Source organism: Melampsora larici-populina, assembly GCF_000204055.1.
Source record: "Melampsora larici-populina 98AG31 unplaced genomic scaffold MELLAscaffold_45, whole genome shotgun sequence".
NCBI classification, from domain to species: Eukaryota; Fungi; Basidiomycota; class Pucciniomycetes; order Pucciniales; family Melampsoraceae; genus Melampsora; species Melampsora laricis-populina.
This window is the reverse complement of record NW_006768809.1, coordinates 483,093-508,534: the sequence shown is the minus strand read 5'-3', so window position 1 is coordinate 508,534 and position 25,442 is coordinate 483,093. Positions and strand designations below refer to the sequence as shown.

General features: G+C 42.9%; 4 protein-coding genes across 4 annotated transcripts; 1 reads left to right on the top strand and 3 right to left on the bottom strand.

The window, feature by feature from the left end:
• Window positions 1-4,381: 4,381 nt before the first annotated feature.
• On the bottom strand, window positions 4,382-6,196 carry MELLADRAFT_66699 (uncharacterized protein; the record flags this gene model as incomplete). The annotated part of the gene is made up of 3 exons (XM_007414690.1): window positions 4,382-5,157; window positions 5,536-5,848; window positions 5,921-6,196. 3 exons carry the CDS (start codon window positions 6,194-6,196, stop codon window positions 4,382-4,384), a joined length of 1,365 nt encoding a protein of 454 aa, XP_007414752.1.
• Window positions 6,197-8,084: 1,888 nt separating this feature from the next.
• MELLADRAFT_124064 (uncharacterized protein) lies at window positions 8,085-9,667 on the bottom strand (the record flags this gene model as incomplete). Its single annotated transcript, XM_007414689.1, has 8 exons — window positions 8,085-8,336; window positions 8,416-8,693; window positions 8,780-8,883; window positions 8,950-9,050; window positions 9,115-9,146; window positions 9,229-9,251; window positions 9,320-9,332; window positions 9,443-9,667. The coding sequence occupies 8 exons, from the start codon at window positions 9,588-9,590 to the stop codon at window positions 8,172-8,174; spliced, it is 864 nt and encodes a 287-aa protein (XP_007414751.1).
• Window positions 9,668-10,009: 342 nt separating this feature from the next.
• Window positions 10,010-11,662, bottom strand: MELLADRAFT_78896 (uncharacterized protein; the record flags this gene model as incomplete). Its single annotated transcript, XM_007414688.1, has 7 exons — window positions 10,010-10,250; window positions 10,341-10,402; window positions 10,478-10,669; window positions 10,745-10,870; window positions 10,955-11,090; window positions 11,151-11,317; window positions 11,404-11,662. 6 exons carry the CDS (start codon window positions 11,627-11,629, stop codon window positions 10,392-10,394), a joined length of 858 nt encoding a protein of 285 aa, XP_007414750.1.
• Window positions 11,663-19,842: 8,180 nt separating this feature from the next.
• Window positions 19,843-21,923, top strand: MELLADRAFT_78895 (uncharacterized protein; the record flags this gene model as incomplete). Its single annotated transcript, XM_007414749.1, has 3 exons — window positions 19,843-20,150; window positions 20,249-21,394; window positions 21,451-21,923. 3 exons carry the CDS (start codon window positions 20,054-20,056, stop codon window positions 21,567-21,569), a joined length of 1,362 nt encoding a protein of 453 aa, XP_007414811.1.
• Window positions 21,924-25,442: the final 3,519 nt, after the last annotated feature.

The window sequence follows — 25,442 nt, the reverse complement described above, 5'->3', positions numbered from 1 at the left end:
CGTTCGTGTGTGGGTTTTTCGATGATAGCGACCTAAGTTCGCTCATCATCGAATCCGTTTCGTCTGATCGGAGGGCAGGATTTTTTGGGGGGGGATGGATCGGATCACCTGCTTCGGTGTCCGGTGGGCGTTTCTGAGGCATACGACGATGATTTGGGGGGTTTCTTGTGATGATGATTGATCCTCGATCACCATCCATTTCAATCAAGTCTACACAAACTTAACTAAGTCCCTCTCGGACGAACGAGTAGTCGAGAGAGGGACTTACCGCTAAAACACGAAACTTCCCCTGAGAAGTGAGCTGTATTCGAGAAAAAATCGATACATTGCTCTAGCATCTTTCTTTTTTTATAAACTGTTCTTGATGCAAAATAAAAGGAACAAGGCGCTTGCCAGTTACATATGCTCCAAGTTTCAAATCCCAAAAAGCTCACCTGGAAGTGGTTCTACAAAGGAAAATCATGGTGAGGTCCTAAGTAGAGGTCTTCAACCGCTGCGCAGGCAGAAAGTCAAGCCAAATACAAGCCCTATTGCCAAACTGCAGTTTGACGCGTGCAGAATTTTTTGCCAAGTCTTGGTCAAGAATTTTGCAAAGTCCCTGCCGCCTTCGTCACTTTGTTACTGATCTTGACGTCTCTTCATCACGTGTCTCAAATCATCGCTACTCTTGATTTCTTCAAATCGTGATCTATGACGCTGCACCGCACTCGCAGCCAGACTCGGGCATTAGCAGGCTCAGCGGCTTCTCCTGACCCAAATATGGACCAGAGCATCACTCAGAAGCGTGACAGACCAGTTCCAATTGGTGGCCTTGCAAACGCATCCCAATTGCACCAAGCCGAGGTGGCTGAGAAAGTGTTTCAAGACAAATACCACTACCCTGCCCGTCCACTGCAGCTCCTCACCGCAGTCAGTCTCTTGAATAACAAGGTGACCTTTCTGATCGCGGGCACTGGTTATGGAAAGAGCCGCATTCCCGAGCTCTTTGGTAATTTGCATACTGAAGGAATAATCCTTCTGATCTGCCCTTTGGATGCCCTTGGCGACGACCAGGTTGGTGGATTGATTTTGTTATTGATGCTCATAAGACTGAGTGTGGCTGTATCGATGAAGGTCTTAGAAAAAACATTAGTCGGTGAAAGTGCGATCAACTTGACCTCCAAATCAATGACAAAGGAAAGCATGAATGACATCTTGAAGGGAAAATATCGCTACATCTACCTAGTCAGTCCGTGGTTTGGTTCATGAGCAGAGGTAAAAATTAACTGACTTCTACACATTATAGAGCCCGGAAATTGCTCTTACCAACCAAATTTTTGAGCAGTTGTGGCAGAATGCCCAATTTCAGAAGAGCTTGATCCTGAAAGTCGTGGACGAAGCCCACATGATCTACACGTGGGGGCTTGTCGAGTCTGGCAAAGCGAAAAATATGTCCAGTCATGTTAAAGTACAAGATAAGGGAGCGTTCCGGCCTCATTACGGAAAACTCTTTCGCCGGTTCTTGGCTACCGATGACGTGCCTCTGCTGTTAATGTCCGCTACATGTCGACCCCAGGCTGTGGATGCGATTTTAGAAAATCTTAAACTGAAACGCGACGAAGTACAATTTTATTATGGCGAGCTAGTACGACCAGAGATACGCTTGATTCGACGCTCTTTCAAACGTCCTCTACATGCTTCCCTACGCGGTCTAGTTTCAAACGAAGCCCTAGTACCAACTGCATCGATCCCACCGTCACTAATCTATGCGGGCACACAGAATGCGACCTTGGAATACATTCGGATTATGTGCCAATCGCGAGGCCGCAGAGATCTGGCATCCAACCCTTTGAACACGTTTGCTCGACGATACCACGCTTCAACTAGTGAATTCGATAAGCGAGACACGGTCAACGCTTTTGTTAAAGGGGATTTGTCAATGATCTGCTGTACCTTGGCGTTAGGACTTGGCCAGAACTGGCACTGTGTCCGTCGGGTGACCATTGTCGGCCGTCAGGAACCAGCGAATTTGGTACAGATGGTAGGAAGGTGTGGGCGAGACGGTCGGCGAGGCCTGGGTCTCATCTTGGTTGAGGCCAACAGGACTCGCGGGAAAAACAAAGTCTCTGACTTTCCCAATCTCCGAGCGTTCTCTGAAGATGATCGAATGGATGCAATTTCAATCACGCCAGTATGCCTTCGAGTGGCGCTGGCTGTGGATCTCAAGTGAGCTCCTTTGCTTATGTTCACACGCTGTAGGGACTAACATGTTAGGAATTTTCTATGTCATAGACATGGCTGGATTCCTCTTGATGTGAATGAACCCGAAGTCACAAAGGAGCGTGACCGCCAGGAGGCTGAGGGAATGCCTCCTTGCGACTGTTCTAACTGCTTTCCGGAGGAGGCAGAAGCAATTTGGCTCCTCCAACCCCACGTCACCAAAGCCAACTTCAACGATTTACTCAAAATGAACGCTTCCGATCTGGGAACTATGTTGTCCAACGTAGTAATTCCTTCAACGGCGAACAAATCTAAAACACCATGGGTTCCCCTGCGCCTGGACCCGAAGGTTCAATTGTCACAAGATCCACTTGCTTCACAGCTGGTTTTCGAAATGCAGAAATCATTCTCGGCTCTATTCCACAGAGAATTTACCAACACAGCTGATATCACCCCCGAGACTCTCTTTAGTGAAGGACTTGCTTGGGAAATTGCCAAAAATATTGAATACTCAGAAGAAGAGGGTTTCCTCCAGCGGATCTTAGGGTGCGAGGTCATAATGAATCAGTTTGAAGTGTTATTAGGCTCAATAAACACATGGAAAAAAGGAAAACCAGTAGCCTCCAGCTCTGAAGTGTTAGAAACCGGAGTCGTCAAAGTCAAGCCGGCCCGCCGCGCGAAAGCCAAGCTGTGGGTTCCGGAAACCGTTGAGGGTGCCAAGTTGGCGAAAGATCAGAAGGAAAAAGCGAAAAGCGTTAAGAAACAGCAAGATGAAAGTCTCAGAATCGAAAAGGCGGTTCAAAAGGCTCATCATGCTAAGGTAGAGAAACTTCGCAAAGAGGAAGCTAAGCAGGAAAAAAAAAGACAGGAAGAAGCACTTCGATTACAAAAAGCCGCTCAAAAGGCCCTTATCAAGCGAGGAAAGGAGGAAGAGCGTTTGCTAAAAGCGTCGCGAAAGCGTAATGCCGAAGCATCAGATCAATCAAAGGCAAAAAAACCCAAAAGCACCGAAGTGGTTGGTGTTTTGTTTTTGATTTCATGATGAATTCCTTAGTTGAAACTGAGCGACCTTTTTTAAAAACCTCTAGGTGGATCCGTTGTCAGTAGCAAACGAGGTCACTCCTCAACTGCAACATCTTCATCCCCCTCCCCCTCCTCCCCATCATCCTCTCCATCGACTTCGACCGAATTTGGCCCGCCCCAACGAAAGCGAGATCCTTGACCCCCGGCTTTTTCTTCCCGAGTAGCCCGTATCATCGCTTGGATCCCAGCGGCGTAAACGTTAGTGACCGGGGTACTTTGTGGTGCATTCGTAGTTTGGCCGAGCTTGTTATTGGCGTATTGTAAAAAATTTCTCATAGACTCCTTTGAGACTTTGTTAGAATTGTTTTGAAATGAGATATTGTGTCCTGAGCGCATCTTTAATTGCTGAATTAGAAGTCGCAGCTGTAGGGGCAAATATGGCATTGGTGCTTATACGTGACTCACATGCAATCAAGTGGAACATTATGATGAAACTGGCAAGAAAATGACTAACAAGTGGAATGTTCGATGAGAACCAATCCGTCAGGCGCTGAATATCGGTGCCATTCCCCTATGTGAGATGTGCAAACCAGTGAGTGTCAAGATAAGAGTGAGTCGACCGATGAACAGTTATTACATACCGTGTTATTGTAAATATGCTTGAGCCAGCAGTTATTTACTTCCAGAAATTCATCAACAGCCAACCAGTGATTCGCACGCCCATTGGAGGGAATCAGCATCATATGCTTGATTACTTTGGCTAGTTTAGTCGGAAGGTCTTGTTCCAGAAGGAGAACCATGCGAGGCAGGTGGCGGGAATAATGAGACAAACCACCAATACCTTGCGACATAATAGACCAACGCTTCCATATTAGCATTAGTCTTCCAATATCTCCAGCTCTAGTCGCATTATTTGCTTCGATTACAGTCGCAAAATCACGCAGCCGGTAGAGTAAGTTTGAGCAAGTGGTGTTTCCGCTTTTGCGAGCGGAATCAAAAGCCGAAGGTTGAAAGTACTCCTCCCACACTTTTTCTAACAGTTTGGTGCAGTCATCTGCCTTTGATAGATCAATTGGGCCAATGAGACGCAAAACGTCCCTACTAGTCAAGATACATGTCAAACATATGTCTTCTAACGTATCAAGAGAAATCAGTCAACTCACGTCAATACAACAACAAGACTTGCATCATGCATTTTCTTCGTCATCATCATCAGCGTATTGAAATCCTGCTGAGAAGGATGCTTCGAAGATCCACCGAGCGCCTCGGCCGTTCTCCAAGCACCATTGTCTTGACCGTGATTGGAATTGCCCCAGTGCAGTGAGCACAACGCCTTGCACATGTTCCATGTGGCATGCGCCGGACCAAACACAGTAAGGAGCCACCGGAGAGAATCAGGCCGACTACCACATGGAAAACGTTTTCGACGTAAGCTTTCTACCAGTTCATTTGACCCAACGTCTCCCTCAGTAACAAATAGGCCTTCAGCAAAAGAATCGGGATCAACACCGATCTGCGTTAGGACTTGCTCTAATACTCGGGCGACACCTTCAGCCGAAGAATCAGGTGCGTCCATCAATCGTAAGAAAAAGATATTAGGCTGGTACATCGGGATCGGATCAATAGGTGTAGGCTTAGTATTTAATGTGGGTAATTTGAAAGTTTCACTACTAGGAAGGTGTTCAACATAGGTTTGTAAGGTAGTGGCGAGTTGTGCTAAGATCACACTCTTCCAATGCAACATTTGTTGAGGTGTCGGGATGAAATTGGAAACATCTACCGGTCGCCCTTCCGCCTCCGACATGGCTTTCTCGAAAGCCTTCAAATCGACTTCCTCAGGCAGCACTCCCTCCAAAAGGCCAGGCGGAGGCACATGGATGAAACCCCAGGTTCCGTGAAAAGTCTGGCTTGCTGTCTCCAATCGATGATTTTGTACTCTCAGATGGATATCCAGATTATCAAAGCAGAGAAACGGCCTGATGATGTGATTCTTCTTAAACACTTGTATCAAACGATTCGCTTGTAGAATGCGTAAACGGTCCATTAGGCGAAGCGAGCTGTCTCGTGACACAGTGAGAGCCAAAGAATGTAAGAACTCATTCACACGGCAGCTGACACCCCCTGCAACAAAGGTGAGTCCGTTTAGAACCTGGTAAGCATTGCTTCTTCGATTGCAGGTGAACGCTAGCATTGAACAGATCGCCATGGGAAGCTGAGGAATAACAAATGAAAGCACACTCAGCAAGTGATTGTAAATAGGGGAATATAATAAATAAAGTAGTCTAACCGTCTTCAACTGATGCTCTCGCATACCAGCAGCCCGCTTGGAAACATAGACTAAGTTGTCTAGTGAAAGCATTTCAGACTCCACGGTGGTATCATCTTCCATATCAACACTAGACATGTCATTTGTAGCCTCGTCTAAATCCCGCTCCAACCCAAATGACAAGCGAAGTTTTCGAGACAGAAGCTTGTATAAGAAACCCATAGAGTCCCTCACTAGGGCCTGCCTGGTTTCTTCAGCGTGCTCGCTAAAAAAATCCTCCGTGATGGAATTGCAGCTCACGTAAGAGCCCAAAGGGTAGGCTCCTGTTGGAATGGATTCTCCATTCACAATTTTGGAGGCCTGAACAGAGTGAGTTTCCATTAGATTGCAATTGAGTAAACTGTATATAGCGAACATATACATCAAACACACCTCATCTAATATGAATCCTCGCCAAGCAGCTGCACCCTCGGGACTCCCCATGAGCAGGGTTCGGAACCCTTTTAGTATATCCACCGTCTGTTCCCATCCTACACCCGCTCTGATCAATCGTCGACGATAGATCAAACCAGGATCATCAATGGTTACAAATCCATGAATGAATTTTTTGGGGCTAAGCCCTGTAGCGGAGATATGTTCGCAGATAGCATTGATATGAGCTGGAAGACCTCTAGCAGGGTTTGTAAGTGGAGATATATTAGAATTCATTTTAATATGAACTAAAAATGTGATCACTTGGGAATAAAAGATCGTTTGTTGAGGTCTGATGATAAAGATGTTGAGGAAATTCTACGGAAAATGTGAATCAATGACTATCTCGGATAGATGAACTCCTCCCAAGCAAGGCCTTATACGATCAAAAACAATACAAAATAGTCCCCTGCAACCACTTTCCGCCTGGAATCGGGACTTCCTTCGTATGACACTTGCCAATGGTATTCATTTGTTTCATATACATTGTTAAAAGCAACAATCAAAACCGATGGTGTGGATGCCATTCGGAATACCTGGGCTAAAGCGCGTCCGACAAAACAGCATTTTGACCTAAAATGTCTTTCCGGCGCTCGGGATTTCCTTCACGCGTTGGAACAAATAGATAAAACTCGCAGCAGAGTCAGCTAGTACATACAGGCCCCTAGGGGCATAACCGCTCTACGGAATGACTATCATGGCACCGCCGGAAGAAGACGTTCCAGGTGAGCTTTTTGGGATTTGAAACTTGGAGCATATGTAACTGGCAAGCGCCTTGTTCCTTTTATTTTGCATCAAGAACAGTTTATAAAAAAAGAAAGATGCTAGAGCAATGTATCGATTTTTTCTCGAATACAGCTCACTTCTCAGGCGAAGTTTCGTGTTTTAGCGGTAAGTCCCTCTCTCGACTACTCGTTCGTCCGAGAGGGACTTAGTTAAGTTTGAAGTCTACATTGCTTTGCGATCTTTGTCAACCCAAGAAGATGGATGAGGATGTCACTTGACAAGCTCATCAAACATTTCCTCCTCGCATTTTCTCACTGGCATCCCATGCCGGCCTAGGCGGTGGAGAGACTGATCAGTGGTGTTGTGCCCTGCCCCCGGGATACTCATAGTGCGACCCGAGCACCCGGAGTGACAAAAGTTGTGTTTCATTGGGAAGTGAAAAATGATGGGCATTCCTCTGCCGATCATTTCATGCAAAATTGAGTATGTGGGAACAATTGTCAAGTAACAACGGGTAAGATATACAAAGCAAAATATAAATCGGTTATTCTGATATGATATCAAACAGATTGATTACTTGATCATTCATGATGATTGAAATTCTCAGAAAATCATTACCAGACATCCAGTGATCATGAGTGATGCTTTAAGATAAGTACATATATCTCTCACATCATCTTTGGCTGGAGTCTGAGATTGAAATATACGGTCTCTTGAAACGTTTAATCTGAATCACTTATATCTATGTTTCAACATCACCAATATTGTTACCTTATCAGCTATTATTTCACTCTATCATCCCTGAGGCTGCAGAGCTGAGATAAACTTTGAGGGGAAATCTGAATGACGGAAGTGGTAAAGTAGTGGCAAGTAATATGAAAACCATGGACATTCCATCTGTCTAGGGTTGCATTTTGATTTAAATGTCCTGACAAAGTTATATCATTCATAGTGAACTGTTCCAAAAAGCTGAGCTCTCCCTTGCAATGAGGCACTTATGCTGGCATACTTGAACATGATTTGAGATCAGTTATTTTAACTTGATTTACTTTAGAGTAAGCAGACCAAGTCAAGACAACCAATCTCAGATCATGCTCAAGTATGGCAGCCTGTAGGATAAGCCTTCGAGATACGTACACACCTTTTGAAGGTGGCATGACTCGCCATTGTTTTCAGGATTGGAAATCAAAGTATGAAAGATCGTGACAAAGATGAAGCATTCGATTAACCCAGGATGAAGCGAGCACCAAGCCTGTGTATACTCACCAACACCTTGTCAAAGGATGCTGGTAAGGAAAGATTCTGACGATACTTCAAGCTGAAAGAAAGGACATAGTGGACTGGAAGAGATTGGAGATACAATCTCAGGTGTATCAGCCACACACAGTCCCAATGCAAGTGCCAGAAACAGCTAAAAAGAATTTATTTTTCTTTCAAATCCTAATAGCTATACTTTTACGATCTAACATAATTGTCAATTCCCACATCACAATTCACCAGTAACTTTATCAATCACTTGTTCTGCTGTTTCCTTAACCGTCTCAGCAGTTTTCTGTGCTCCTTCTTTAACACTACCAGCAGCTTCCGAAAGTTTTTCTTTAGCAGAAATGAACACTTGAAGAATGTTTTGTTTAATTTGAAGTTCTTCAAACTAAAGAAAAAAATGATAACAAAAGATGTGTAAGTTAATGAATGAAGAATGTAGTAGAGGAAGCGAAAATGATACGTACTTTAGCACTAGACATAGTGGCACTCTTCTCTGCTAATTTCTTGAGTCGAGAAGCTTCCTTGGTCACCCAACTTTCATCAGTACCAATCTTGTTCATCACTTTAACATAATAATTAGCCAAGGTCTCATTGGCACTTGAAGCCAGTTCGGTAGCTTTTTTAATCAAAGAGGCGTGACCGGAAACAGGAAGTCCAACAAATTCGGCAACCAAGGTATCTAAACCGGCTACTCGACCGGCTTCTGGAAGAAGAAGACCACCAGATGCTCGATGTGTTCCACCTGTTGATGATTTGTGAACTTGTCAGTCAGAAATCAAATAATTTCATAGCGAGAAAGTAGATCAAACTTCAAGGTGCTATGCGTACAGTTTTCATTGAGGAACTTGATGAAAGCCTCAGGTGTACGTGGGCCTTGATAGTCTAGAGCAGCTTTACTGGTGTCTTTGTATAAAAACTTAATAGTAGGAAATCTAGAGTCCATAAACAAATCTTAGCTCATATGAAATTCAAATCCATAAGTAGAGAAAGACGCTCACCCAGATACGGAGAATCGGGTAGCCAAGTCTCTATTGCTAGCTTCATTGGCATCAAGATGACCAACTCGACATTTTGAATCAGATGCAAACGTTTGTGCAATCTGGATGAATAGAAGAAGTTTTTAGCGGGATTATCTTCTTGAAGCTGTATCACTCAAGACTCACTGTGTCCCATGTGCCTAACAGACTCTTGCAATCTGAAAATAGATGAAAATTAATCAGAGTGAATATTGGTAACGAGTTTCAGCATGCTCGCTGTCGACGAGAGCAATTACTCACGACCACACCACGGGGCAAAGAATCTATCAGTAAAACGAGTCTATCAGTTCAATGTTTAACTCTGTGAAACCAAAAGAATGAATGAACTTACGCCACCAATGTTCCTGGAAAACCCCCAAGAGTTTGTCATCAACAAAGCGCAAGACTCAAAGGCAATCAGTTTACTTCAAAGACCAAGTGAAATCACAAGAAAGGGAAAGGAAAAGTGACTTACCAACTTCAGGATTTTGAATTTGAGCATCAAAATTAGCATGATCGAGTTTAACAGAATGTTTAGCATCTTCTAATCCAGCCATGACTGCATTCAACCCAATAAGGGTGAAAAAGAAGCTTCCCAGAAGCATTGAGTTTGATTGTTTCATAATGATGTCTTGATTGAGTTTCGGTTGGATTGAGTTGGATGATGGTGATGAGTTGTGAAGTGATGTGGAACTTGATCAACCAAGTGTGGCAAGATTTATACATCTCCACGGCTTGCCAATCCTGTCTAAACCCATACCTACGTCGTTACAAAGCGTAATTAAGCCATAGTCACATGTTCGTCATCACAACATCCATGAATCATGATCCATAATCTAACACAGCAATTCAACACACAAAATGAAACTCTGGGGACAAAACCTTTCATCAGATAATTTAGGAAAGGATCCTACCCGTCCGATGCATGACGCAAACAAAGTGCTCTGACTTTTTTGGTCAAGTGAAATACTCAAATGAAAGCTAGGCCTGGATACTAGCATACAAGTCACTGTCCCATCAGGTCTAGATCTGCTTCAAGGGTACATCTGAGGCACTGTGATAAGTTTCATTGGGGTTTGAAATAGCGCAAAAAGGTGACTCTCATGTCTGTGTGTCGATCTCCTCAATGTGAGCCCATGGGTCTACGATGTACATATCTAATGGCGGATGAATGCCCTTGATTTTTCAAAGATGACGTTAAGTATTACATGTGATACACCTTTCCATCCAAACTCATGTAACAATCCAGCCGATCGCGAAACAAGGATGCCCAGCTATGAGATCTACGGTTGATCATAGAAGCAATCATATTGTGTATAGAGCCAGCGGACATCAAGCACTTCAAATGAATCACAGCAGACAAGCAGACATACATATATCTCTATGACCTGGAAAATCATGAGATAAATAGCCATCACTACATATCATTTCTTTTCTAAAGGTGGCGGGTAGAAATGTTCGCATTTTCAATTTCGGTATAATCTGATATGATAGATCAATAGGAGCTTACTCAAGTTCTGTAGCCACTTTGGCGCCTTCGCACCACTTTTCAAAACGTCATCTAACTTTTGTTTTCCTTTGTCAATCGCATTAGTAACTGCACTTGGATTGCTTGGGTTATCCTGGTCCAAGTTAGGAGGTGGTGGTAGGTCTTGAGCTTGTGCTAACAAATCTGGAAGTAATGGTGGTACACGCTGGGTTTCTATGAAGACATTGTTCACAAGAGCATCGTCAGCTTTCCATGGGTTGTGTGATGAGTATGTTTAGGATCACGGACGATTCAAGGCCTCATCGGTGAACTTGATATAAAATAGGGAAGACGGCGTGAGTTGAAGTTCAAGTAAAGTCTTCGTGCTTATTGCAGGATCTGTCAGCTTGAATTCTCGTCGAGGTGGTGTTTGATCTAAAAGACTCAAATCGACAACAAGGGTCAGGATTATAAAGTACACGAGGATCCAGAAGTCACAGAAAATAGAATTCTGCTCACATAATATAAACGCCTGCGAACGCACATCTTCCACCAAAGAGGCTTTGACAAAGGCATAAACTACTCTCATGGTGGATTGACTTTGAAAAGCGCCTTCCAACATTGTACGATTAGAAAACCTTATACGAATCCGAGTCTGATCAAACCAATCAGTTTTAAATTCAAGCTGACTGATCTGAAAGATTTAAGAGCTTACGATTGGGAACCTAGAATATCGTTCATTTTTCTTTGCCATTGCTTCACGATCTCTTAGAGATTTGGTTAACATTGGAGCATCTGTAAGTCTCTCTCGTGTTGCAACTTGACCTGAAAATGCTCGTTGAGCCTCTGCAGCAGTCGGAACGAAATATTGATCTGATAATTCTAAATAAATTATTCAGAAAAAAAAAATCATGTTAGAGTTTGATATGTTTTTCAAAAGTGGATTTGAATAGAAATTGCTTGGCTACCCGGTCGGGGAGGGGGCCGCGCATCTGCCGAAGGCCGCCATACCTTGATGTCGGTAGCTTGGTGTTTTGGAGTGTCATTGGCAGTGGGCTGAGATGATGGTGGATTGACGTTTGGTGATGAAGAAGAAGTAGTATTTGAGGTAGGTTCCATTTTTACTTCCTCTACCTGAGGCTGTTCAGAGGGTATTTCAGATGATTGTAAGGTTTGGGCTGAATGGCCATCCATTGTTCGTCGTTGAAGGTGTCGAGGTGAGTTATGTGGTAGGTAATCAAAGCGACGGATCGACGAGAGCAAAGGTGAACCGTGAAAGTCGAGACGAAACATCCCCTGGGTGGGCCGCCGCTCACTGGCCCGCACACCATGTCGGACAGCCGAGTGAGGGCATGTCCCAGCTTAACACAAGCCCCGCCAACCGCAGAGACGTCCCGCAGGCTCAAGAGGATGTCTGCACTTTGAGGAACTTAAGGCATGTCCAAAAGCCTATGTTCTGTGCCTGCATGGTCACCTGGTTTTTTAGTGCATAATGGCTTTATTTATGGTTCTCAAACCTATGCAAAAATTTGTGCAAGTTTCGAGCAACTTCTGTGCAAGACATGAATAGAACTTGCACGGAACTTGCACGGAACTTGCACGTCGGTCTCGCACGGTTTTTGTACCAGTTGGAACAAAATAGCTGGGGTCGTCAAAAAATTTAATGCGCAAGATTGGTGCAAGAAATCTTGCACGGATCTTGCACGTCGGTCTTGCACATTTCTTGCACAGGTTTGAGAACCATAATTGCATGGAAACACTATCTAAACACATTAAATTCAAGGAGACTAGTATACCTAGGGAAATTTGGTGATCTAGTTGGAGCAAAAGATTTTGTTGACTTTTGATTATGAGAAGGTGCTTTTGTTGTGTTTTTTTAAAGAAAAAAATTCTCACACCTTTGTGCAAGCACACCCAATTAATTAAGGATTTTGGTGGATTTTGTTTTAAAACTTCATTCATTCCACACCTTTGTGCAAAACACACCCAATTAAGGCAAGCCAACTGTCCCATCACCAAACTCACAGTGGGATGAGGCAACACCCAGATTGTATGGTTATCCCATATCTCCTAAATGGGTCAATGAAATAAATTTGCCATACATACCACATCAGGATCACTAGCAAAAGTCTGGTAAGCCTCAGATCCCAGTGCAGATGCCAGTGCACACAAACAAAGAATATGGTTCATTTGCATGGTGGTTTATGTCCTTCCAATCTCAAAATGCACATCTCATTCAAAAAGATTTTTGACTTAACAAATCATCACCTTCCCCATGACTTTCTGTTACTCATGTGTGAATTGGGTGGAAGTGAGTGCCCAGTGGCAGTGTAGTTTGGAATAGGATATATCTCCATGAAAGACCTGTGAATGTGATGCATCACAAGGCCTTCATGTATGTAGCTTAAAATACATGACCACTCAAGACATCCTCATCCAAAGATGACGCCATTTGGATTAAATTTTTGATATACCATATCAAGAAAAGTGTGATAGATTTAGAGAGCATATCACTTGAGCACACCCAGTTGATTTTTTGGTGGTAACTTTTTGTATCAAGTTTACATTTCTTGCCAGCTCTTGACACAACCTGATCTGGCTTGAACATAGCTTTTGGCCAATGGTCGTTAACTTCATCATGGAAATAGGTATCAAATGATACACATGACACATTGAAGATCTCACAATGATGATTTGATTGTTTTTTTTCTAAATGAGGTTGATCTGGTAGCAAAGCAAAAACTTCAAAGTTAAGCATCATTTGGATGTCAGTTCCTTTTTGATAAGTAGATTCTTTTATTTCAGAAGTCTTGATTTGAGACCTGAGTGCTAGTCTCACATCTGGGTCTCTTGCATCTGGGACCTCACATGTAGATCAAAAGAGATGTGTGAAAACTAAGTTTCAAACCTACATAACACTTTTGTACAATCAAATATGTGGTGGGTAGCCTGGTCAGGCCCCAGGAGTTGGAAATTGGCAAGGCTCTTCAGATTCTTGGTCTGGTCATGAAGGCTTTGGATTCTCTGGGTCACCCAAACCCACTTTTGAGATCAAACAGTTTGTCAATAAATGTCACATTGGTATTTTGTGCCAAAATCTGTAACAAGATTGAACAGTACACAATCTCTGATTTCCATCAACAGAACCCAGTCACACAGGATTTAATGGCTATTTGATGGGGGCAATGTCTGCTTTCATCTATTGCCAACTTGTCCTTGGCTCTGTGCCCATTTCACATGGTTTAACTCATGTGTATATGAATGAAAATGTGCAAATCTTTTAGTATTCAGAATGGAATCATAAACAAAAGGAAAGGATGCAGGTGTGTGTAGTAATTTGTTAGTGTTGTTCCAATTAACCTTAATTCCTTCTTCACAGAGGTTGTTGCCCATTGTTTTTCTAGCTTTTGAGTGCTTTCTACAATAAAGCAAGCAGTGGTTGGTATTTTTCATCAGTTGGCATGTGTTGCAGCAAGCAGATTATATTTTTTAAAAAAAGGTGGGCATTGAGGGGGCTATGGCCTGCTCTTAGTTGTAAGATCACATCCACAGTGCCTTTATTTAAGGTTTTGAGTGCTTGCGCTATTAGTTTGGTTTTTGTCTTGTAGGACTTTCTATCAGGTTTGAAGATTAAGTTTCTGATGTCGAATTTCTCCTTCATTTTCCTTTTCAGATGTCCTAGGCTAGCAGGTAAGCAGATGTCCTTGTCTTGATTTGATGTGGCTTCTCCTGCTGACTTGTAAGCGTTTTTGTTCAGTGCAATGCCATTCTGGTCAGGCCTCCAGTGTCATTGTACATCAGTATATTTTGGAAGCCATATTAGTTAAGATCAAATTTTGATAATTGAATGTTGAACTGAAGATACTCTTGGGGTGTTGTGTGTCAGTTGTAGGACAACTTGATTGTTGCTCAAAATGGCTGAATTTGAGGGTGTTGGGTGCTTCCTCCTTAAGAGATTGTTCACTAGTTTGGTTGCCAATAATATGCCTAGTGATTCTGTCTCATGATTGCAATAGGTGTTGTTTTTGGCATATATAATCTTGCTAATGGTTTTGGTTACAACAACTGCCCCTCCTCCTTCTTGATTTACCGGGCCATCTGTAAAAACAATGATTGAGTTACTGCCTTCTTCTGCTATTTGTCTTGAAAGTTGCTTGATAATTTGTTCTTTTGTTTTTTGAAAGTTGATAAGTTCTCCTATGGTTTTGCTGCAAGGTGCTAGTGAGTGGACATAAACAGTCTCAGCATTTTCAGACAAGGTGGTTTGAAGGTGTTGATGCTCTAATAAGTCCTGGACTTGAATTTTGTGGGTTTTGGGGGCTCATGCTGGTTCATGTTCAATGGAGACTTGTGTCAGATGTGTATCTGGAGCTGTGATCTGTGACACTTGTATTCTGACCATTTGAAAGGGAGCATGTACACATTGTGTTCCATCAGGCTGTTTGAGGATCCTTTGAAAGCACACACAATGATTCTGTTAGCTGTGTTCTGTACAGTCTAAATCATATTGTTGGCTTTTTTTAACATACTTTTGGGTTAGCCAATTATTCTGGAGAGGATGATTGTTATAATCAGTTTCTTGGCTTGTTTAGGAGATAACCCTGATTAACATGTTTTAATTCTCCATAATTGCTGGAGCAACACCGGAATTGCTCCACAACGCTATGGATTCTGACCCATTTTGGTTGCGGAGCGGAGCCTCCGCTATGAGCGGGACCACTATCATATCACTATTTATGAAAACAAAACTCCCACCAGGTTGCAGAGCAATGAAATCGCTATTTTGGCGCTATATAGCGCGCTATAAGTCCAACGCTATACAGCACCCTAGAAGGTAAGAGAAAACATGTTTGACATGTTTATAGCGGATCTATGTGTACCTGGTCTCTCCATATCTTCGAAAGCCTATCATTCCTAATGATCAAGATTGACTGGTTGGTCCACAAACTTACTACATTGAGCACAACACGAATAGAACAATCATCAACAGCAACAAGATGTTTGTCTCTCGACAAATACTCTCTTCCTGGAGATCTTTCTACTTCAATCAACACAAATTCAGATGTTATCAATGTCAATGCTGAAAAGCGTGGAACCAACTCAATCCACATAGAGACATATAGTAGCATCAAACTCGGAAAGTCAGGTGTATCGGGGTTCATAGACCGGCAATCTTCAAGGGGTAGCAAATGTGAGATTGTATGATGACTCAAATTCAAAAAGTCTTAGATAAACAAATTCAAAATGATACACATCAAGGTTGAAAGAAGATTTATTTTTCAAATCTCCTTGACAAAGTAGCTTACATCAACTGAATCCTTCTACATCTTTACTTGATTTGTTGAGGTTTGTTGGGGTTTGATTTGGTTGTGATCAAGGTTTATTACAATGATGTGGACCAGACAGTGGTGAATGTCATCTTATCACGATGATCAAGGACTTGAAGAGGTGTTGAAAAACATGATCAATGGAAAAAAAAGGGTCGATTGGAAGAGTTCACACACTGTAGGTGTTTCCTCTGCTATATAGTGGAGGACAACTGGCCCGGTGGGTTGCGGAGAAAAAGCTCCGCTATGAGTTTTCTGGGTCCTTGTGTGCGGAGAGCAGGCCACGCTATATATATTGGTGTATATAGCGGAGTCCCTGACCGCTCTGCAACCGCTATATGGAGCGGAGCGATTCCGGTATTGGCTGGAGAGTAAAGTTTGCTGCATTCTTTGTGGGTTGAAGATAATTATTGTGGGATAGTTCTGGATCTAACCATAGTCCTAGCCACTTAAATTTGGTCTTGGGCTTTAGTGTAGTACCACCAAAGTTGAGTGCTGCAATTTTTCTGTCTCTCATGTTAGAGAAATGCATAAGTTTGAATTTATTTTTGTCCAAGATCACCCTGCATTGACTGACCCAAACCACCAAACTATTGGCCTGTTCTTGGAGATTTTATAGGCTTGATGTTATTGATTTGGATGTAACTAGGTGGACAACATGATCATCAATGAAACCTAGGGAGAGGTTTGTACCTAATCATTCTATTAAGTAAAGGACTACCACTATAGGCAATCCTTGGGGGAGTCCATAAATGATGTCAAAAGATTCAGATATGTAGTCCTGGAGTTGTAGGTTGGTTGATTTATCTAGTAGGAATCCTTGTATCAGGGAAATAATGTGGTTGGAAAGTTTTTGTAAAATAACATATGACCAATCTTGATGGGCTGAGGGATAAGCAGATTTTACCTTGAGAAAGAGTGTCAAAACAAAAAATTTAAGTCTGCACTTTTTTTTGATCCAGGAGGTTAAGATTAGTAGAGCTTTATCTGTACTATTAGGGTATACAAAGTTTGTTCTGGAAATTTCCAGACACCTTTTCCCAGAACACCAGAAGCCTCCTGCTCTTTTGGAAAACATGCAGTGTTGGTTATTCTAAGCTTCAGAATACCATAAGTTCAGAACACACCAAAAAAAAATGTCTGGTGTTCTGGGGAAACACTTCTGGAAATTTCCAGAACCATATTTGTATACCCTATATGTAGTTTTCCGCCTCACATGTGGTTAGAAGACAACACTGCTGGATACTCTGCCCAGAAGGCAATTCTGTTTGTAATGATTTTCTCAAGGATCTTGCTGATGTAGCTAAGGAGGGCAATGGGCCTATAAGCATTGGGAGTAGAGTAGTTGTCCTTACTGGCCTTCCTGATGACAATAGTAACAGCATGTTCCAGCCTTCTGGGAACGGGCCAAGTGGGATGCAAACATTGAACAGGTTACATAATGAACTCTCAATAGCTGGGAGCACAAGAATAATAAGCAGCTTGTCGGACAAGTTGTTGCCTCCTTTTGTTTTCTTATTTGCAGTGCACAGGACTTCACCTCTAACTTCATCAGGTTTCAGCTTTGGGTGTGATATGGAAGCGGTTTTGAGATGGTTGATACCAAAGATGGGTGGGATGTTCAACATATCTGCCTGAGTATGTGCAAGATGCCATAGAAAATCAGGTTGGCTTGTTACTTTTTTCTGTTTGCACTCAGCCAGCTTGTTTGAGAAGAGGAGTGATTTTGTTTGATGTTGATGGCTTGATTTACCTGAAGGATTTGAAAGTGTCATGCATGGAGCTGGTGGCTAGAAACTGCTTCCAGTGGTTGGTTTTGATCCGTGATTTGGTGTCTTAGCTAACTTTGCCACTCTGTGTGACATGTATGGGCTTCAGGTAGGTTGGATTTGATTGCAATCTTCTGTCCTGGTTGTGTCTTGATAATCAGGTTAAGTATTTCTACATCCCACCAGATATTATACTTCCTTTGGTTTGTGTGAACTGTTTTACCCTGCTCTTGTGCAGACTCAAGGATGATTTGGGTTAGCATTGTTATGCCCAGGTTAGTTGTTTATGTTGCAGAGTATATTTGTGGAAGGCAATGTAATTCAGCCTGGTTTCCATTATGAAAGACTTGAAACTTTATGTTGGTGAGTTTCAGTGAGATATGTGAGGCTCTTGGGGAATGATGTTGAGATGAACAATCATAGATATTGGATCTGATGCTAAATTAGCTTCTAGAACTTGCAGGTGATCACTTTCTAGGTTCCAACTGGTCCAGATAAGATCTATAGCAGTAGGGTTTGTGCCTGTGGAGTATCTGATTGGTATGCCTTTTTGGAAGTAAGTTCAAATCCAGAAGAATTGTACAGTTCAATCAGATTTTTTGCTTGAACATCATTTCTATGATAGGTTGGCGGGTTCCACATGTGATTATGCAAAGTGGAGTTGGTGGTGAACCCAGCTCAAGGAACAAGCACTAAACCCATCCATAGCAATTCAAAAGCTGCCAAGAGCCAGCTATCAGTAATATCCCTGGTCTTATGCGCTGGAAGTGGCATCCGGGTACAGAAGGAGACAAAATTTTACACTTGTTGTGAAATGTTGTCTTGGGCTCATCAGTAAGATACAGAGAAGAAAACCCTTTGGAGCAAGAAAATTTCTCTCATGTTTTTCTAATCTTGGTTCTTTCACTTTGTATGCCCAACTCTCTATTGGATTCCACTTATGGTGAAGACACTCACAGAGATGACATCGGAAAAACTTGAAGGGGTCAACAGGTGAGGGGCAACAGGTACAAAGGGACGGATGCCTCCAAAGTTTTGCATCAGTACATAATACATCAATTTAACAGTTTCTGTGCCGAGTGAGCGAGGGGTGAACTCTGAAGCCGACTGGTGCACGATCCACACCTCAACTACATGGGACTATGGTGGAAGTTAGTGAGAATCAGTGTGATCGGTTTCGGGTGTAATAAATGTGATCACTCGAAAGGCGACGCAATGATGAGCTGCCAGGAGCTGCCAGTGCGATTCAGTGAACGCATCACCAACCCTGACATAAGAAGTGGAGGAAATCCACCGAGAAATCGTTAGGCGTGCTCGGAATCAATAAAAGTTCCTCGCTTCTTCTATACATACCTTACATACATACATAGGTACTTGCATGAATCATGATTCAATCCAATGCCTCAGCATGCGAGAGATTCGCACAGATTTCTCTTGGGCTATCGAACAAATTCGATCTAGGCCGTCAGCGCCGAGCGGATGAATATGTACATACATACGTTAGCAAGGTCGCAGAAGGTCACCTTGTGTCGAGACTTCATTGATACTTACATACAATCTTGATCGGCGGGAGATCTCTTCAACAAATTTGAGTGGCAAAATAATTTTCTGACATCCGTTTTGGCCCAGAAAATGGCCCGATGCGAGAGTCGCTTCCTGCCAAGAAAGAGACAATCATGACGTGTACTAGACTTCGTAATACCAACATGACTTCTGTCAACATTCACAGAGGTTCACAGAGGGGTTCACAGAATGACAGATACCAAAAGTTGCCGGGATCTGTCGATTGTCTTACATTTCAAGAGCGACAGACCAACAGAACCACAGATCCCACCAAAATTGTGGTTCTCTTGTTCTGTGAAATTTGACAGAAGTCATATTTGTAGATGTAATTGTATCACGGTTCATCACATGACAATAAGATTGCTTGAACGGGATTTTATGAGCTTGCTACTAGCCTACCACTCGACGTCTTGACACAATTTCAATTATGTATTCGTGTCACTTTTTACTCACGCTATCTGTGCTCGATGCGTTGTGTCTGCTTTCAGCACAGTTGCAACTTCGTTTCTCATGGTGTGCCCCATTTCTGTCTCTGATCTCCTTGACATGTCCTTTTTGGTTGTTGAATCCGTGAATCATCAGAAATTCCTCAAAGACTCTCCCATGCCTTAGGCTTGTGCGTGACTTAGTACAGCTTAACCTTATTACTCACTTGTTCACTCCTCAATACGCTTCCGTATTGGAAGGTGTTGAGGTCGAAGGGCTGGCTCTTCATATCTTATAAGTATATGAACCAGCCTCGGATTGCCTGGAATGGTCCCTCCACAAACACAATATCCAACTATCCTTCTGCATACAGCCCTATATTGTCTTAACCCATCATCTCTTACTCTTAATCTTTGACTTTCATCATCTTATCGTCTATACTACTGTCTTGTTTATGCTAGCCATCCTAGCTGTTTCATCTGCATAACTATATTTTTACCGTGGTCACATTAATATACCATCCTACTAGCGAAATGAAGCGAGGCCGAAAGCAAGATGATACTCTACCGCCTTCTCGTAGCCGAGAAATCCAGAGGGCTTTCCGACAGAGGAGGTCTGATTACATCCAAGGTTAGATCTGCTCTTATTGCTTCACTTTCGTGTTGTGCAAGAGTTGAGTGTGACAACGTTTTCGTGAAGATGGTACTGACACGTGTCGCTTTGCTTAGGTTTGGAAAAGCGCGTCGAGGAATTAGAGATGGAAGTTGATCAAGTCCTTAGGCAGCTCGGTGAACCTGCTCGATACGCTACGCTTGGGTCCTCTATGCATGAAACGCCTGTTAACCGCAAGAAATCTAAATGCAAATCTAAGCAAGCTCTCCCCAATTTCATGGATTTACAGCCTTCTCCGGCAATGATGAGCAAAGTGCATTCTGCTGTGATCGAGCATGGTGGACCTCTGGTAACGTCTCGACCATCCACCTTGTCGGGCCGCCAAATCTTGTCCAACTTTTTCGTAGACGGGTCGTATTCTATGCATGACTATGAACTACATGCCAACCAATCTCATTCCCGTAATGCATCAGACACCTACTCCACTGATACCAAACCTGATATCGTTGAGGAAACGTGTCAAGATTTTGAAAGGTCACACTCTATGTCTCCCCTACCCTCTACGCGGATCTTGAGTGGAAGATGGGAGAGCAATTCTCAAATCACACCTTCAACACATTCAGGTCGCTCTTCACCTTTCGGAGCTGTATCTTCTCTCCAGCAACCATCTGCGATGCATCCGGATCAACTAGCTAGCTCACATGGCAGCGTGACGTATCCAGGCCTCCAAGCGACTCTTTCGCAACATAAACCATCGTTTGTCATCTCTAGCGGGTTAGGCCTCACTCGGAACATATCCACTCATTCGACGCAGACTTCGCGATCTGACTCATCTCCGCGTGCCCCCATGCATGAAGCGAGGTACGATTACTACAAATCCCCGTCCGACATCGAAACGTCACCATGCTACTACTCCAGCGAGGGTTTGCCTTTTCCGACCTACCCACCGTACACCTTTCCTTCACCAAACGATCAGTCTTGCCATGTTTCTCCGTACAAAAGCGCACAGGGATCACCGTTTAATTGCTCATCCGGTGTTATGCTGCAATCTGCCACTTCCGATTGCCATTTAAATCCAAGTGGGTATTTCGAGGATGATGAAAGTCAACTACATCCCTCTGAGTTCGTTTATCAGCCAGGAAGATTACAGCCAGCGTTTAGTCTCCTGAAACCATCTAACGACCTTGCGAGTGTTTCCATGAGGTCTGGCAACGACTTATCTCAGGAGCATCCAATCTCCAACGAAGGTTCAAGCGAATCGCGTAAGTCTTTTGTCTCACTTCTTAAAACTTGAATTTTTACTCATGAACATGAATAGTCAGTAGCGTGACATCTTTGAACGAGTCAGGCCAGCCGGGTGGGGGAGATCAGCTTGATTATGATCTTTGCTCGCTGGGTAATGGACTTGAACTCTCCCCACGCATTCCTAACCACTAGAAAAACTGTATCCAATCTATAGTCATCGACTTCCTTACTTGTTCTACATCTTTTAGTCTTCATCTACCCTCAGACAGCTCATTGGGGCTTGGAGCCCGGATTAAGTTTGTTTTTGAACATCATACCATCAGTACGCTGATAATGTTGTAGCTATTCTTCCATTTGTAACAATTCTTTCTCGCCTTTCTCTTGATCTTGATTATGAGTCTCTTTCTACCCAAAAAATCGGTCTACACATGTCATCGGATTAGCGTCACTGTCACGTTTACGAATCCCAATTTTCTGATCATGTATATACCTAGCAAATACTGAAGCTTTAATTACCAATTACTAAGAACATTTATTTAATCGCTGAGATGCCATTTCGGTATTTTGCAAGTCTTGCTGTGGGAAGTTTTTGGTATTCAAGTTGTTGGAGAGCATTTGAAGGGTTGCGGACCCTGCGAGCGCCGCTCTCATGCAGTCTGCCTGGACGGTACAAATGTCCCGAGTAGGACTGTACACTTCGTTGTCTCATAAAGGGGTCATTAGTATCCGTCTGCCCCACAGCACCAATTCCGAGCAAAACCAAGCCGCGCCTAGTCAAATCCACTCAAAACCGCACGATGACGCTCCAAATTGTAGCCAAGTTGTATTTATTGAATATTCTTGATGTTGTTTTGTTATACTTTGCTCTTTGCAAATCATTCAAGAGCAACCTTACAAACATGATGGTGAATAAGAGTGGGTGTATTGTTAAGATATACATGATCAAGCTATAAGAAGCAGGAATTGGAGTCAGCAAATATGCGGACTCGTCATCTCAAAGGACATTGCATTATCCTGAAAACGGTCTCTCGTCTTCTTGAGCACAGAAACATGTTAACACATTAGGCCAAGCAGTGATTAGTGTTTTGTTATTTTGAGCTGTTCATTGTTTCATCCAAAAGATCCATAGACATTAGTCTTCTAACTAGTCTTTTCTATCTCTCTTGTCCTCTATGCTAGAATTCTCAAGTCTATCTCTTGGCCTCCAGGGCCGTCTCAAAGAGCATCCACAACCGTGTGGGCGTAAACCGTGTTGTACAGATATTTAGGGCAAAATCCACAGCCAATGCCCTAAATTTGTACATGGCTAAGGTATTTCTCTTCATGCCATTGCAAGCCAAAATAGAAGAAATTTGTTCTCTTCATGCCATAAATTTGTGCTATTTTGGCTTGCTCTCTGATTCTGTACCTTGCCTCCACCATAACATCAATTGATAAAATCAAACCCAGCACAAAACAAATACTTTGATAATCACCAGAGCACTGTAGGGAAGTACAGCTGTGCATTGCCCAAATTATATACCTCAAACACTTCTCTAACTCTTCATGCAAATGATCTGTACAGCACAAATTCAGGGCACAGATGGGGATGCTCCAAGTTTTTATAACACCTAAGTACTGACCAAGAGTCACTACTTGCTTTTTCAAACCATCACTCATTATATGGTAAGATGGAGTATTCAAAATGAATTTCAAAATGATATCTGAATAAGAAATTCCAAGAAAACAAATTCCAAAGACAGGAAATAGTATTTCAAAGTCCAAACTCAAACAAGTCAAAAAAGATAATTTTTAGATCCTTGCTCAATACATTTGATCTCTAAGTTTTTCATAATCAAGATCCCTAAAATCAATCAAAAGTAGGAAAACAAAAATCAGTCAAAGATTCTTTTTTGGAAGTTAATTGTCCAGGATCAAGGAAGAAGATTGGTCTAAGTTAACTTGTTAGTAATAGCATTACCACATTGGGCAAAAGGATTTAATGAGCCAGGACCAATGTGTGACACTTATACACACATGTCACATGCGGGATACAAAGTAGAAGCCGGGCACGTGCCCAGAATTATTTTGGCAGTAAATTTTGATTTTCTGGGCAAAATTCCGGGCCCAGAATTCAAATTTACTGCCAAAAAAAATCTGGGCATGAAGCCGGGCACGTGCCCGGCTTCTACTTTGTAGCCTGTGATAGTTAGGCACTTACTTGTACTTAATATCCTGACACAGAGGAGCTCTTCTCCTCACACTCCAATCTACATAATACTTGTAGAGGACCCCTCACAGAGTACTCAAACCCCACTCTCTGCTTTCAGCCTCAGTCTGCAACATATTTCAGTGTCTTGACCATTGAATCAAACACCAACAAACAAAACAAACAAAACAAATAAAATCAAAACCCAGAACCAACTTGGACATAGTCAAATTATAGAACCTTGCCTTGACACAACACCAAAAACCTTGTAGATTGATTGGAAGAAAACTTCACTTAGATCTATTGGACAGGAAGTCCTCGAGTTTGTGTCTATCTCTTCAAGTGTTTCTAGCAGTTGAGGGTGGTGTACCAATGGAAATTCAGATTTTGGACCAGCAAACATAACACCTACTATGTCACCTTTTGCCCAGTTGCCATGTATGTATGTGACAAGATGGACCAGTGCTTCATGGCTAGACAATTTGGCCACCATAGCGTCCTCTGTACAGCAGCTGGTGTTGTTCAACCTGCTGCAATAAGTGTGTGGTGGGCAGTTTGTCATAGAGTTTGCTTATTGTGTTGAGAAGAGCCATGGGTCTGAAAGAACACAGTGATGTATAGTCTGAATTCCCTGGTTTTGGTATCATCACAGTTTTTGCCTCCTTCAAACAGGTTGGGAAAATGCCTGTGATCATGATGCATCATGATGCATTGAACCAGAGCCAGTACATTGGGTTTGACTTGCACCCACAGCTCTGTCCATACCCAGTTCTGGACTTTATCCTCACCCAGAGCTTTGACAGGAGGTCAATTGTTGATGGCTGCTTGGAGTCTTTCTCTTGTAATTGAGTTCACTAGCTTGGTAATGATGGACTGAGTTGATTTGTTGTCTTTGGTGAGAGGAAAGTCAAGGTTGGGCGGGACCCAGGAATGCACCGGCACGATGGGCTTATGTTAAGTTTGGCTTGTCCGTATCTTGTTGGAACACCAATCAGGACACGAAGTGCGAGGACCTATGAGGACGAGGAAGTCTGAAAGCACATGAAGCGCCGTGGAAAAGGCACTTTGACCATAAGTCAAAGTTTCTCGGCAACAAACCGTGTCAAACGACATGCATTGAGATAACCAACAAAACAGTGGCTAGTAGATCACAAAGAAGGCTTAGTTTATAAAAACGAAAGCACAGAGCGAAGTGTACCTTCAGCATGAAACCCATCAGATCGTGATGCCAACAAACACGTTCGAATGAAGGCGGATACAGTGGGTGATTAAGTGAGGCGGATTAGTCTTGCAACGTTGAAAGCGACAACCTCCTCAAACCGGAGGAGGGAGTGAGCAAGTGATTACTTGGCCACATTTCCCCCACTCGAGCTAAGAAAAGGGTCGGTGTTATGATGCGTGATTTCTGGGGAGCAAAGCCGCCGCGGCTGTGGAGGAACGGTTTTGTAGTCGGAGGAAGTTGATGCCTACCTGTGGGTGAGGTATTTGACATAAGCATACTTTTGTGTCTTGAAGCATACGACCTGCCTAAACACATAAATGCGTCATCAATGCGTGTCATACACACATGTTTTGAGCTCACCAATCACTTTACAAGTCCAGAAAAGAGTTTTCAGCAAGAGATCGTCTCGGTTGACACAGGTGTGCCATTTGCCTCGTAGCATATGGTTGGTAAATGCTGCATGCATTCGCCATATATGTTCTGAGGTCAAGAAGACATCCAGGGATTTCTACGGTTTATGCTTTTCTGGATGGATGATGGTGGTCATAGTAGTAAAGTAAGGTCTCAGCGGTGTGTTATTGATATCTTTTGACTTTCAAAAGTTGACTAAGAGTCAGTCCCAAAGCAGTTGAAAGACTGCATTGATAGAATGGGT